General features: G+C 44.3%; 1 protein-coding gene across 1 annotated transcript in view; it reads right to left on the bottom strand.

The window, feature by feature from the left end:
- Positions 1-16,455, bottom strand: part of LOC129092609 (adhesion G protein-coupled receptor A3) — a 163,413-nt gene that overhangs the window by 42,699 nt on the left and 104,259 nt on the right. Inside the window, exons 13-14 of the mRNA XM_054600615.1 lie at positions 13,508-13,718; positions 12,829-13,037 (exon numbers count right to left, since the gene is read on the bottom strand). Coding sequence (XP_054456590.1) covers positions 12,829-13,037; positions 13,508-13,718 — 420 coding nt within the window. The remainder of the gene's footprint in view (positions 1-12,828; positions 13,038-13,507; positions 13,719-16,455) is intronic.

A 16,455-nucleotide genomic window follows, 5' to 3' on the forward strand; every position in this document is an offset into this window, starting at 1 on the left:
GTTGTCTGAGAGGGGTGACTCATCTCTTCCAATCGCTACACACAGAATGCTCAATGGATGGGGCTGTGTGTGCGCTCACATGTATGCACGCACACACACACGATCAAGCCAAAAACACCTCGGCCCTCTTACACACACTGCTCACGCTCTGCTCTGAGGTCCCTGAGACGGCATGCTGTTCAGCACACAGAGTGGGAGCATGCATCACCTCGTTCCCTTGCAGGTCGATACGTTGTACCAAAACACGCTATTTCTTCCCCCCACCGCTGTAACAACAGCTGAGAGCAGGGGCAGCGCTCCACGGGTTCTGCTCTGTTAACGCTTAAAGGCGGCGCGGCGGAGAGGATGCACTGCAAAACGGGCTACTTGCAAGCAACACAATGCAAACAGCTTCTCTGAAAGACGACAGCATCAGTTTGCCCGCGTGATACTCAGCAGTGCAGAGCTTTAAAGAGCTCACGCAAACACACTGTTGCTGTCCACCATTTTCACATGCCCTCTATCTAGCTGTGCCGTCTCTCTAGCTGTGTCCCAAGCTGTGTCCCAATCTCCTTCAGAGGCTGCATTTGTAGACCGATTGCGTCACAGCAGCCGCGACGAGGCTTTTTGAAGACTCCTTCTAATGCAGCCTTCTTTTCCCAGATTCGGAGGATACAACTGATGGATCCTTCATGGCCCAACATATCCCAAGATTCATTGTGTGCCTGTGTTTATTTTGAGTTTAATCGACATGGCAACTAGTGGACCAGCAGCGGGAGAATTCACATTTAATTGTCATCATTGGGTTTTTAACTCACTCGTATATCTAATAATACAAATGTTAAAACAAAAAACAAGGGACCTGATCAGATCACACTTATGTTAAAATGATCTGTTAAGTTATGTGACGCAATGAACTAACCAGCTAACACTACCGAGAGCCACTGTGCTATTTACAGCAGCTCGTCCATTTTAATCTTTTAATTTAGCTTTACATCTTTTATACTCTTTTATGACAACCGCAGCTGGTTGCTAGGAGATGGGAGCGGCAAAAGGATAGGGGCGCGAAAAGTTGGTGACGCAAACAGGAAATCCTCTGTAGACCAGACCCTCATCGGCCGACGTAGACCGCGAAGTCTGCATCCTCCGAAGGATGCAGACGCTGGATTGGGACACAGCTTCTGTCTCCTGTACGAACCTCTAACAGCCCTAAAAAACAGTGCGCTGTTGGGCGTTTTGTGGCTCTATTGGAATCACCATAGAAACCAGAAGGCATGTTTTCAGACACGGGGTCTTGCGACCAAAATAAACGCTTTTGCCAGGAAGTGTAACCAGTGTTGGCGTATTCTCTAACTGTGGCAGCAGTTCAGCACCCTGAGAGGGAGAAGGGATGGGAGGGAGGGTGGATGCTCTTGAATGAATGCAGTCAACCGTGCACAGAATAAATGCATGAAGAACATGCTATGTGGTTGGCGTCTAACATGAAACAGCTTGTAGCAGGGACGAGGGGAGATAAGGAGATGAAGAGTGATTATGGAGGCGGATGGAGAGAGAAGGACACAAAGGTAAATCATCACCCCCTTCAGTCCGGGAAGCTATGCTGTACGTTTTGACTCGGATCTCTCTCCTTCAGCCTCTTTTCCCAATCCTCCAACCACGATGCAATTTATCCCTCCATTTTTGATTACAGATTGCTCTCTGTGATCTCAGCCCGGTTCCATTTTACCGTCTGACAGTTGTGCTATCCGTGCCATTTAGGTCTAAGTGGACGCTCCGTCTCCACCGCCGGCAATTTACATGTTTGCATCTCGTCAGCGCCATTTGTAAGGCAAAGTGTCAGGACAGTGAAAAAAAAAAGAGGGAATTTCAGAGTCCAGATTAGTTTTTCACCTTTGATACCAGAGCGCATCACTCACCTGGCGATACAGAGGCGCTTCTATGGATGGGTAATTCACTCCGTCATGCATATTTCAGACATATCTTCACCCATTGACTCTCACTCACATGTCAACAGTTCACATGAGCTCATACCAAGATGGATACACGGAGAAAAAAACACACAATGCCATTCAACAGAAGATAAAGCCAACGGGGGAAAGATTCTTTTCAAATAATCTCTACTGCCATCCATCAAGCCTTCATTGTTGTGTTCCGCAGCATCAAAGAGAAGCTTATTTCAAACTGCACACTGACCCTACCCAGCTGACACATTGGACAATCTGAACAACTGATATGGGATCTTCCATGGACTTATTTCACTGGACCCTTTCCTTAGACTTACTGAATTGGATTTCCAATATCAGATTAGAGATTTTAGGATCATGTCATTCAACTATAATCCCATTGTTCCATCCTGTGTTTATCCTGTATTATAACTTCAATTTACTGTTCATTTTTAAATAGCCAGAACACCCAGCCGTCCGAGGAGGAGAGATCTCTCTTTGAATAGACTCTCCTGAGGTTTCTCCTTTTTTTCTCTATGTGCCGAGCTTGTTTGAGGAGTTAATCCTTGTTGCTGTCTTGGGTCTGTAAAGCCCTCAGTATGTGATATTGGGCTACGCAAATACATTTTGAAACCGTATCTCAGGTCAATTAATGGTGTAGAATGGTTAGCTACTGTCAATGTATGAACAGTCCCCTATGAGAAGAAAGGTTCAAGGAGCCAAAATGGCCAGTTCAAGAGTAATGCTGGCCAGCCTGCTCTCACTCCCAAAGCTTTGGCAGTGACCCTCGGCATTTTGATATCAATCCACAAGGCATCCTTTTGAGTCTGAGTGACACACTGGTGTTTAGACTAACTCTGATTTAAATCCATCCGAGTCAGTTTGATGCTCAGAGTAGCTGACGTAGTATTATAATAGGAAGTAAGTTCTAAAGGGAGGGAGGGAGCAGTGGTAGATGGGTGAAACAAACACAGAACTTTTACTCAGGGGGCCGGTGTTTGTGTCCCATGTGACAACAAAAGTTTGTTTAGTTTTTTTACTTAAACAGGCCCTATTATGCTATTTTCCGGGTGCATATTTTAATCTCAAGTTACAGTAACAACATGTTTACATGCGTTAATGCTCATAATCCGCCTTGTTTTTCTCATCCTGGCTGTACTGCAGCACCTCTTCTCACCCTCTCTCTGAAATGCTCCGTTGTAGCGCTTGCTCCTCCCTCCAGAAACTAAAGTCTGCCCTGATTGGTCAGCTAGCCCGCTGTGTTGTGATTGGTCAACGTTTCACATTTCAAAAAACTCTTCCTCTGGAGCTCCAGCTCCGCCTCTCTCTCTTTTGTTGTCTGAGGGTGGGCCAAACTAGCCGGAAGGAGTTTTACGTCACTTCCGTAACATTGTGACCTCATAAAGTTACAGAAGTGAAGGAGAGAATTCAATCGAGCCGTTTCAGGCAGCTCAGGACAGTGTTTCTGGGTAACTCCTTTTAGGCTAAGACTTCAGGTTCTATACTCTACGGACCTTTTACATGTACAAAAATATATATAACACACTAAAGAAGAGGGAAAAAGTGGAAAAGCATAATAGGGCCACTTTAAGTTATGAAACAGATGTAGTTATAACAACCCTAAAGGGGATGTTATTTCTAACCTTGCCAGGTGTTATTGTTGCGTAAACCTAACCATACCGTTTCACAACGTTACAACGTTTTTCCGTTAGGGTGACATTATTCTGTGTTTCCCTCATTGTCAACACATCCCATGCAAAGACCAAAACCACAACTAATCTACTCCCCCAACCTGTCTGAGTCCCACACCCATTTGCTTCTAATGAAGACATTAATCTTTAAAAACAGACTGGCGCAGTAATTTCCTAAAACAGCTGGGAAGTGTAGTTATGAGCTTATTAAACAGGAGTAAACTGTACATTTATGGGGACTAAACTGAGCTGCAGATTAATGCAGGTAAAATAGTACTTACAGCAGGATGGTGAATTAACAACTGACTCTATAGTGCCATGGATATGATGGAACATGTCACAATACAACAATATCAGCCTTTGGCTCCACAGACAATACTGTTGTTGTTTTTGGTCTTTTCATTGAATTCGTAGACAAATGGGGGAAAAAAGGAACATCGCCAGTGTTATTATCTAAGGCTGCTCCCTACTTGTTCCACATGCATGGCTCTTACTACTTGTTATCAGAGAGTACAGACGCATGGTTGAACTGCTCTGTCTGTGGAATTGTCTGTCCCAGATATCATCAGGTGGTCTTGAAATTCATGACTGGATGTAAAAAGAAATGGAAATTGCAATCTGCAAGGTTGGGTTTAATCTCACAAATCCTCAGCAGCCCCACTGTTACCAATAAGATGCTACTTTCCTGCATGAAACAGTAAAAATGCAAATATTCATATCACATTCTAAAAATAAAATCTCAACTGTGAGACCTATGAATAAAAATCTGAAGGGCTCTTTATAGACTTTGTCCTAAAGACATACCCCTTGTCATGTTATCCCTCCCCATTCAAATTACACCAGTCTTTCTGCTGTCCTTATCTTCCTCTTAGGAGTGCACGGGGGGCCACATCGCATCAGTAGCTGCTTCCTAATTATGAGCCGAGCAACCAGCAGCAGCAGCAGCAGCTCCACGCCCTTACAGTAGATCTAAAAGAGACGCAGAGCATGAATGTACTCTCCATGTATGCTGAGGAGAAGAATGCACTTTAACAAAGCCATATGGTCAAACGTCAAAGGTCACAGTGATCGTGATTGGTTTTGGCATAAAAAAAGGCCATGATGTATAATAAACCACTTGCAAGAGCGTAATTCTTCGAGTCCCTTATCAAAACGACTGTCGCCTTTCACCTTCGGCCTTGTCTGTTTTTGTGTAGATATACTTTTGCTAATCAGTGGCTGGCAGCAGTTGCAGCAGCAGTGAGATGGAGGGGCAGAGGAGGGCATTCTGGGAGCTGGTTGACAACAGAGGGGGACATGCAGCCAGCGAACCAGTCAGCCAGCCACAGGGCCGGATCACTTTCTACACTGCCCTTACACAAAGAAAAAGGAATAAGCACTTAATGTGTTTGTCTAGACTCCCCAGCATTGTGCAAATGAGGTGCTGTCCGGTTCGGTTAAATTCAGCACACAAATACAGCGACCCAATTGCGAAACCAGTGACGGGAGCTCAAACAGAGGCAGAGAGACGGGAGGGAGAAAGACACAGAGAGGCTGTTTACACGGCATGCCCTCATTTCTCCCAAGCTGTCTCTGGGGTTCAGAGAGGGTCGCGCTGTCCACTAGGGAGCAGCTGGTGAGAGAGGGGTTGGTGGAGGGGGGGCATTTGAACACAGACAGCTTCAGATCAGATGCCATAATGTGAAGCGAACAGTCCTTTTTTTTCTCTTTTCTTACTGTTTGTAACTGTGTGTACCGACAGCGTTGTAGGACATGAATCATGTGTGTCAGATGGCCTCCGTCACATGCAAAAAAGGACCGTTTGAATCACTTGTGACTTATCATAGGCGTCGCATAGCAGATGTAGGCGAGTCCATGTGGAGTCGCGTTAACAAACAACCCGTTTACACCTCGCCCCAGTGTTCATTTCTCTCACTAATCTTTTGTGAAGATGTGTGCCAAAACCATCACGTTGGATATAAAATCGAAATGCGACTACATCATTAGGTTTCATAAAGGCTGCTTGTCAGCGAGGATAGTTTTGCATTTCAAGCAAGCAGTTTGCGTCTCTATAAAAAAAGTAGTGCAGTTTTGGCTTCCAATTAATCAGCGGCTGTATATAAACAACATCAAAACCACGGGACCATCGAATAGCCTATTAACTTTCTTTACACAAACACACACGTGCACGCACACACATTAAGTGCAACAATCCCTTCTGCTGCGAGCAGCACTATTATAATCTGTCATACACTTAGCTGAGGAGCGGACATAATTTGAATAACAATAGGTTAGAGCAATGCAATTTGTATCCGGGCTAAAAGAGGGATACGCAGCGCATTAAAAAATAGAGCGTCCAATATGGAGCGTCAGGGAGAAGGGCCGGTGGTAAGGATTGGTCTCGCTCCAGCAATGGTGGATGTCTGAGATAAATGGCGGTCCGTGAGCTCTGGACTCATTGGTCAGGGGGAAAACAATCTGTCAGGTCATTGGCCAACAGCAATCTGTTCCCCTCCGCTTTCACCACACCAAGGTGTGCAGCCTGCAAACACTGAGAGGTTAAATCAGAACGATGGCAACAGAAGAAAGTCTGCAGTGGCGATGTGGTTCCAGCGCGCGCGCACACACACACACACACACACACACACACACACACACACACACACACACACACACACACACACACACACACACACACACACACACACACACACACACACACAGCAAAGCAAAGCAAAGCAATCCCTGTGTGCTGAAGTAATCACGCTTGACATCAAATTTAAGCTAATGCTTACAAATGGAACATGAGTGTATGCATTAAATATTAACCTGCGCCGAAACCTCAACTGCAGTGAGTTCACACGGCGCCGCACAACGCTAAGCCTGAGCGTAGCCGGGTGGAGTGTATGGAGGACGCTAGAATTACCGCCTCTCGCGGATGGAGGTGGATAAGCGCTCGACTGTCAGCTGCCACGTTTGGAACAAGTGCCAGTGAGGCAAAGGGTGAAAGGTAGCGGATGCTGAGTGGGCCTGAACGTGAACATCATTATGACAAAGCTCAACACTAAATACACATTATGCATAGCTGATTACTCATGTCCTGTAAAGCCATGTGGTGATTTTCATCAAAATCAAATAGGCAAGATCTCGTATTTCACCAACATATTTAACCAAAATCAAGTCAAAGGAGTAGTCAACACTTATTCATACACTAATTCGCTGCCGAGAGTTGAAGGGGAACTACGCCCTTTTTAAAAAAAGATATGCTTTATTAATTTGGTGTACAACAACAAACTCCAACAATCCAAAAACTAGAGAGCAACAACTCAAATTACTCAAACTTGGGAGGTCATCAAGTCTGGAAATAATTATTCTAACTAAAACCACAATCTTTCCTTAACCTCACAAAGCTGTTGTGTTGCCTAAACCTAATAAAGTATTTCAGTATCTTTTCCAAAACCTAACCAAGTAGTTTTGTTGGCCAAACCTAAGGAAGTTATTTCCAGTGAAGATGTAAGTTTATTTTGAAAAGACTGTACGCATGAAACTATGGTAAATTGACATACGCAGGAAAAAGCACAAAAAATGAGGAGTAAGGACACATTGCCAAAGGTGACATGAACCAGCACCTCTAAAGTTCCCTAATCAACGCGTTATATCTTGCATGTTGAATATGCTTAAAAACCAAAGCTGTGATGTTATGGGAGTTATGGACTATTTGTCGGCAGGGAGCACTGACTTTTCCTGGTTCCTTGTCGTCACAGTGAGGTTTCCTATTCCCTGCTCTCCTCCAGAGGTTAAGAGGTGTTTATGTATGGTTTCCTGTTCCTCTAGATTCATAAATCCACTATCAGCTAACGCACAAGCACAAGGCATCTCCCCTCCTCTGTTGATATCGCAGTCTGTCATCGCCCCCTTCTCCCTCCACCCTCCCACTCACAATGCATATCAACAGAAAATGCCAACGCATATCTAAACAGGTCATCGTCATTATCACTGTAGATCCCTTCATCTCCTTAAACGCACACACACACACACACAAACCAAAGCTCCTTTAGTGTGAAAACCTCTCAGAAACAGAGAAGTCCGAGGCGTGAGGATAAAGTTAACCCGAGCGACAAAGACCGGCTTGTTGTTTTGTTATGTCCGCCTTGAGACAAGTGACTAATGAGGACAGCTTTGAGACGGCGATGCGCTGAAAAATAAGACACACACAAACAAGAAAACTGTTTCTGAGCTGCAGGAGATGTGAAAGATATCACAAGGTTATTTTCAATTAGCGGCAGCGTATCCAGCGGAACTTACAGCGTGTGTGTATTCGCCGTAATTGCCTGACGAGAGAGCACTGAATGTGGATTGAATTTGAGTAAACAACCTTTAAAGGATGCTTTTTTTAAAAAGAATGCAATCACAATCAATTGGTGTTCCCGCTCCGCTGAAGCCCAGAAGGCTTTTCTAATTTTATCTCCTCTACCCTCCTACCATACATTCATCCCTCATTTCCTCCAAGTTACTACCTTTTGAGTGGCAATAATAACGATTGAGTAGGCAATAAACATGTTGCACCAAAACCACAAAGTCTAGCTGATATATATTGTTTCTATATGTCTTCAGGATGAGAAGAGAACGGACGGATGGATGGTGTTCTGTCCCTCTGTGTGGGAGACGAGACCTTGTGGTCGGCTCCAGCAGTCAGCATTAATGTCACAGTGGTATCGAGCCTTTACAAGGCTCAGCCAATGAGAACTAATGTATCGAGATGTTCTCCTGTCCTGGTTGGTTTGGTTCAAGATGGAGGTACAGCAGCAGGGAAGGGAATCGTGGTCTGTTTGGCGACTGGTTCTCCAACTGAGCCAACAAAGCCTTAGAATGAGACGTTATCATGTTGTCATAAGTTGGTATTATTAAAATGCTATATAAGGCTGCCTGTTCTGCTCTTTTTGTGGGACAGATTTATTATAATCAACAAATAACAACAACAAATTTAGCACTGTAAACAGTCGTATTAAACATTGAATTCTTAAGTTGTGTACAGCTAAAATAATAACTCGATTATCAGTTAGTCATCAAAATTAATCTGCAGCTATTTGTTGAAGTCATTAATCAAATCTTCCCCTAAAATGAGAGGATTTTCATGATTGTTAACTGAACATGTTTGGGTTTTGGGTTGTTGGTCAAACTCAAAATCATCTGGGGCTTTGAGAAATGTTAATGGCCATTTTTTCACTATAATTTTTCATTTCATAGTTAATATAATAAAATAATTGGCAGGTCAATCGATAATGAAAATAATCGTCAATGAGTCAATGACTGAAATGGGGGGCAGTCAGGTAAACGTGATGGTGATGGAGGACAGACCACGTTCCATTACCGGTGAGGTTACAGTCAAGTCCCCTGAAACCGACCTGCATGAAGACCATGGAACAGCTGTTGGTGGGTGGGAATTCTTCCAGCAACCAAAACCATTTGATGTGGATTTTTGCACACCACACTGTAAACGCTGCATTTACTGCAGATTTCAGTCACTTGAAATGCAGTTGGTGAATGCAACAAATTATCTTCAATCACTTGAGAACGTCCTTGAATGAGGCTATATGACTTGTGTGGCCTCAGCGGTCTCCATGACTCTATGAAGCTCCTGTTAACATTTACACATCAACTCCGACTATCCCGTAGGTGGAAAATAACATCTACTTACATACTACAATTATTGATACTTGTACTTTAATTGAGTATTTCCAATTTATGCCACTTTACTATATTCTGAAGGGAAAAACATGATCAAACAAGTGGTTTCCAAATGCTTTGGCTTGGGACCCCTTATGGAACAGCAGTGTGTAGTTTGACCCCTTGACGGTTCCACCAAAAAAGAGAAGTTTCCCGCCTAAATGTCTCAGATGGATTCATTTAAGTAACTCTTTAAGGCCAAAATAGGTAATCTACTATTTTGAATGCAGGTCCTTTACTTGTAGCCATTTTACAATAATATAGCGGTACTTTAACTGATGTAGAGGATCTGAATACTTCTTCACAGGACTAATTGTCCTACTGTCTCTTTATCTCTTTGTCAGTCTTTTTCCTGCATAAACCATCACCATCAACAATCATTGCCATCAACTTTCAAATGCAAATGCCTTCCTCCACAATCACACCCACACTGTACGAGGCTGTTTAACCAACACGTCACCTGTTCTACTGTAACTCTGATGTAGAGGCGTCTCTAGAGTAGCATCTGTTTCCAGGAAATCCACTTCCCTTCACACATTCATTATATCCTGTCCGGTATTGGAATGCATATCGGAGCAGCTCTTCCCTTATAGGCCCGTGGCCTTAGGGCCTTTGTTTTGATTGGATACTTACAAAAAGCCAGCCACCCCCTCCATGTGTCTCTCTCTCGTTTCTAAAGGTCTGCTCCTGCATATTAAACAGTTCTGGAGCGTTGCAGCGATCAAACGCAGGAGCTCCTTCAGCTACGTTACGGCCGCAATGAAAGGATGAATAAAAACGAGCCGCTAGTGAAATGAGAACGTACAGAACAAAGTGTGGTCGCACAGAGGGGAGGTGTGTCTTTGGGAGTGGGTTAAAAGGGTGGGGGGGGTTGAAACTTGTCACAGGGATGAAGACAGATGATGAGGCTGCATTGCTGTAAACGAGTGAGTCAGCCCTCCCTTCACACAGACACAGGGCCGCTGGAGGCAGAGGGGGAGGGGGGAACTGTCCCTGGTGCTGAAATCTGGAACGGCTGCTTTCTAACAGGCTCAAGTTCAGCTCAGTGCAGGAGACGGGGGAAAAAATGAAAGATTTCCAAAACAGAGGCATGCTGTCTTTCAGTACCTTCCTGACCCACATCTAAAAACAATCAGTATCAGCTACAGTTTGAGTGTAAAGGTCAGTAGCGCTGCTTTCTAAAGCCAAAAAAGCGAAATTATGCACTTAAATTAATCTGAGTCTAATGAATGCCCAAAACAAAAGCTTTGCTGTCGAGTTTTTCCGCACAGACTCCGTCTCAAAGTCGGGCTGTTCGGCATTCTGTTCACAAAGCCATTGGGGGAGACTCTCTACCGTCTACTTCTTCCTGAGCCAAGTCAAAAAGATTCCCATGAAAGTACTTTTTATATCCCAAAACCTCAGTCCCCAGGGACGATTGTATTTGGTTGTCATGCTATTTGTGGACTAATCATCTCCACACACACACACACACACACACACACACACACACACACACACACACACACACACACACACACACACACACACACACACACACACACACACCACGTCTGGATCAACAGGAATTGACACACACACACACACACACACACACACACATCCCGTTCCACCCATATTCTTTGAAATGATTTTCTTGCATTATTCATCTTCCAATGCTGTCATTCTTTGTATCTGACCCCTCCGCCACTGTGCTCCACATCAAATATCCACTGCGAGATGGACTCTCACACACTCATGTTTCAAACCAGCTGATCTGAGGAGGATTTCAGCTGCATCACTTAGAAGCAAAGAATGTGATGCGGCTATAATGGATGCTGAATCATGTGACTGCTGGGATCGTGGGGGTAACAGAGCACGCTCAGAACAAAAAACCCTGCTGCTGACGCCGTCACAGCGTGGAACTTGCAACTTGTTCCATCTGATTTTCTCTTCAGAACACTCAGAGCAGCATTGGGCGTTCTTTCGGCGCTTCAGTTTGTAATGAGAGCTTCGCTTATGGAGGCTCCTCACTTGTAAATACTGTCAATTACAAAAAAACAAACTAGTTTTGACATGGAACGATTATGCAACAGGTCTAGTACTTGCAGAACCCGCCCCCCCCTCCCCTTATAGGCTATAAGGGTCCTTGTTGCAATACACAGCATTTTAGATGAGGCCAAACATTGGGGGTGGGTGGATGATGTCACAAATCCGTAAATAAGGGTCCTTTTTCTCGGGCACTGCAGAGACCAGGCGGGTGTGGTGACTGCATTAGCAGGGGCGCAAAAAAAAAAAAAAAAAAAAAGAAAGAAAACGACCGTGATGTGGACATTCCCTGTGACGGCTGTCCACCATCTCTATGCCTCCCTCCCACTTTGTCGGGACGTGTCTTGAAGTTCAAATCATTCATCCGCTGCCAGGGAACACGACACCTTTGTTTCATTCTGATTTTCGACAGCCACAAGGTGCGCTGGAGCCAGAAAGCCCGTGTTTCCATATACACCAAATACATGCACAATGACAATGTGACAACAGCTTAGTATCCTCAACACACACACACACACACACACACACACACACACACACACACACACACACACACACACACACACTCACTCTTTCTCATTCCTATGCGGTTTTTCTCCCCCCCCTCTCTCTCTCCATCTTATTCCCACACAACAAGAACAACGGAATCGAACAGCGGCTTCATGAAATATTCAGGTATTAAAAAGGCAACTCGGAAAGCAGCGACATCTCAAGCACAACACTTTTTTTTTTTTTTTTTTTTTTTTTTTTTCTTAAAATGCATGCTCTGCTGAGAACTGACCTCCCAGTCTAACGAATCCCACTCTTCGGTAAACATCCGGAGGATTTCTTTGCATCCCAAAAAAAAAAAAAAAAAAAAACCGGAGCAGGAGGAGCAGCGGCTCTACGGAGCGACCGGGCGGTGCGATGCCATTGTGCTTTCTGCTGTATTATCCTCATGAAATCAGTGTGAGATGAGGGACGTCGTCAGGAGAAAAGCATCTCGACCGTCGAGACACAAGATGATGCTATGCTTCACAGTCCAACATGGTTTTTTTGGGGGTGTTTTTTGGTTGCAACCAATTAGACGCTCCTTCTCTCTCTCTCCTCGCTGCTATTTCTGCTGTGCTGCTTTTGGAATAAAAAAAAAAAAAAAAAAGGATGGCAGACTATACAACACACGCAACTTCTTATTTCCAGGACACAGAGAGGTGGAGGGAGAATACTCCAAAGCCAATAAATCCTCCCCCTCTGCTGAGGAGCAACAACACAAGGAAGCTGTTAAAGGTCCCTGCACCAAGTGCCTCTTAAAACATGTGACTCCATCTATTCCATGGTGGTGGTGGTGGTGGTGTGGGGGAAGAAAAAAAAGATTCATTTGATCCATAAAAGGCCCTAAGCTGTGGGAGATGTGGGTGGGGAAGGGAGGGATGGTGGAGGTGGTGGTGGTGGTGGTGCTACAAAACGAATGACACCGTATACCCACACGGTGGACTACTCACCATTAGCACGGCAAAGTTATTGTGGTGGGTGCAGTGAATGGTGGTGGTGTTGCCCCCGGAGCCCGTTATGTGGCAGCCCTCCGCCCTCCAGCCGCCGTGGCCATCCAGCAGGTCAAAATCCCAGTAGGCGGCGGTGGGATCTACTCCCAGTGCGAAGTGCCTGAGAGCGATGGTAACGGAGTGCACGGCGCTCCCGAGGCTGCACCCATCTGCGAGGCGGGGAGGGAGGAGGGGGAGGGGGTGGGTTAGTGGGAGTGTGTGGGAGTGTGGGAGTGGGGGTACAAAGAAAAAAAATTCAATTAAGGAATCCAAGTGGAAAGTCTGTAAGTGCTATGTGGCCATAAGAGGAGCTTGGACACGGGAGCGCGCGTCCGACATACTGTGATTAAGTGCGTGTGCACGTGAACTTAAATCTTAAAATAGAAAGTCTTTTTATGCTTTTTTCTTTTTTCTTTTTAAATCCAGAGTGCATCAGTGAATGTGTGACGTGATGGCTCAGAGTCATTGATTTATCTTTGACAACATGCACGCTGCAGACTGATAGACTGTGTGTGTGTGTGTGTGTGTGTGTGTGTGTGTGTGTGTGTGTGTGTGTGTGTGTGTGTGTGAGCATGTCGGTGATACAGTGAGGTCGTTGACATCACTGTGCAAAAAAAAAAAAAAATGGATTTCCTCTTACCTAATTTGGTGAAAGCAACTGGTGTCGAAACGCTCCTACGCTTCCCATCGTCGGCGAGGTTTGATGAATTCCCGGTGCAAGGGAAGAGTTTCCCATTGCGAAACACGATCAGCTGCAGCCTGCAAGTGGAGTTATCAACAGATTGCAACGCAGAGGAGGAGAGAGGAGGACCAGCCAGCGGTAAATGGATTGAGGCGACTGCCACTGAGTTCTGCGGGTGGAACACAAGAAAAAAAAAAAAGAGAAAAGAGAAAGAAGAGAGAGAGAGATTGAGAGAGAGAGAGAGGGAAATAAAAATTAAATAATGTCTCCGAGATGCGCAGGGAGGAAAAAAACAAAAAAAAAGAAGACTGATAATTGTTCCCTCTCTCCAGGAGGAGACCATGGACCACCAGTGACCAGAGGATGAGAATCACCTTTGTGCGCCTATTCGGTCAGGCTCCCTGCTGCAGAGGTGGAAATGGTTCTTACCATTTCAGCTTGAGGGCACATCAACACTGCAGCTTGATTTAAAGAGACAACCGGTCTGGCTTTATCTTCTTTTCTCCGACTATAAACACCAAAGAACCCCCCCCTCAAAAAAAAACCCATCCCTGGCTTCATTTGGGAAAAAAAGGGTTTCTAGGAGGAAGGCATGTCTTGGGTATTTCAAGGTGTAGGCACTCGCCATCTTTGTGCACAATTGAATCCAAATTGATCTTGGAAACTTGCTTTTTTTTTTTATCTCTGTAACTGCAAGAACCCCCCCCTCCAAGAATCCCATGTGCAGTTACAAAAAAATCCCATTCAAGATCCACAACCTGTAGCTGATCATTTTTTGCATATTGAACAAACTACATATTAGCGGTCAGGAGTGTGTGCCCTTCCTGTCCCGAGGAAATCTGTTCTAAAATCAGGAACCAGCCTTTTGGAGCTGCATTATAACAGCTGCAGGAACTTTGCCACGTGCTTCAGTGGATTGACGCCCCTGGTGGACAGAAACCTTGTTCAAGGGTGTGAGGGCCGGTGACTGGCTGCACTTAGCACGGGACAGGCAGCACTTAACCCTGCCAGAAGATCAGGCTTAATAATAAAAAAAGCCTCCAGAGTGCCACTGTCAGCATGCACGCCCTGCACATACGGCCACACACTCCACTGCATTCCATCGGCTGATATAACTGCAGAGGCTCTGATGGGCTCAATATTTTATATAAATGAACATAGAGAATTGGTCCCACGTGATCTCAGTTGTAATTCATTCAGAAAAGTGCTTATCTTCTAATCAGTGACCTTTATAGGGGTATAAAACACATGAGTCTCCAACACAGACAGATATCCTCTTTCTTTACACAGAAACGGTAAATTCAGAACCCAGTCGCCAGAATAAACAGCTGGCACTGTACATTTCTGCAAACTACCGGGTATATTGAATGTTGATATTTCTGAAACCAAAATATCTTTCTTGACTACATTTCATATCAGCCACGCTTGCAGAAACACACAATGCCTCATGGTTTACGTTTGGGAAACTTGGTTGGTTTGGATGGCAAAGCTTTTTGGCTTAGGTAAGAAAACATTTTATGGTTTCTATTTAAACAATATCGCAACAACATAACATCACATCCCAACTTAACAACGTAACTTAAAGACCTTACTTAACGATGTTGCCTAACAACGTAGCCTAACAACGCAACCTTAAATGTAGCGTAAAAAAGTAGCGTAAAAAAGTAGCGTCACACCGCAGCGTCACAACGTAGAGTAACTACATAGAGTAACAACATAGAGTAACAAGATAGTGTAAGATCGTTACGAAACAAGATAAAGGTATCAAATTAACTTAACGACCTTACGTAACAATGTAACGCAACAATGTAACGAAACAAGATCATGTAGCAACAATGTAACGCAACAATGTAATACAACAATGTAACAACAACAATGTAACGCAACAATGTAACGCAACAAGTGGAAACAAGTAGTTCTCCAAAATCATGTAGCAAAGTTAGGCGGGAGTATCGCAACAATGTAACGTAATAACTTTATGACACAACATTATGCAATTGTGAAATGAAACGTAACAAACAACATAACATGTAATGTCACAACAGTATGAAACAATGTAATGTAGCAAAGTACTGTAGCAACGTAAAGTTACAAACATAATCACGTCAGTAGTGTAAAGAATAACCTAAATAAATAACCTTAAGCAGAATGTCTTACTTAATGTGACACGCATACCTACATCACTTTACAACTGTTCAGTCAATGTCTTCTTTTGTTTTCACACATGACACGAACAGTGGCCTTCTAGGTGAAAGTCCTATGGTTGTTTGACCCTCCCACCTATCCTTAGAGGTCTCTCTCTTGCTCGTTATAGTCATTATTATACCAACTTTCAATAGCAGTTGCTCAACATATAACGTCATTTGCTCAGACAGAAAACAAAAACATCCACATTCAACATATCCGGGATTTGCATAAACGTACAATGGCAATGTTTGTCCCCCAACTGGGCTGTAATTCAACTAAGGCTATTTAGACATTTTCACACCATGAACAGATTTCTAGGAAGAAGCATTAACACTGTTCATCCAGTTAGTGTAGAATGATGCTAATGACGGGGGCTGATGATGTGTCCATGGTAAAGATAATCATTGTGTTATGCCGACGCTTTCCAAATCAAGTTTGTTTTCCTTTCAATCACGTCACCCTACAGTGTGAGGGGATGAGCGCTTTGAGCCTCGAGGGGAGGGAAGCTTCTTGCCCAAGACGAATGTGGATGCCCATAAATTGTCCTTACAGTTAACGGGGGAGCTGCTTAGTCAGACTTTTAGCCCAATCAATGTCGAGCAGAAAGATGGACGAATTTCTTAATCAAGTCAAACAAGAGCTCCTTTGTGCATTTTTATGTTTCTTATGCTGGCTCCGGCGTTGTGGTGTTTGTTGATTGTGCCCCCAGATACAAAACT

Source organism: Anoplopoma fimbria, chromosome 6 (assembly GCF_027596085.1).
Source record: "Anoplopoma fimbria isolate UVic2021 breed Golden Eagle Sablefish chromosome 6, Afim_UVic_2022, whole genome shotgun sequence".
In the NCBI taxonomy this organism is placed as follows: Eukaryota; Metazoa; Chordata; class Actinopteri; order Perciformes; family Anoplopomatidae; genus Anoplopoma; species Anoplopoma fimbria.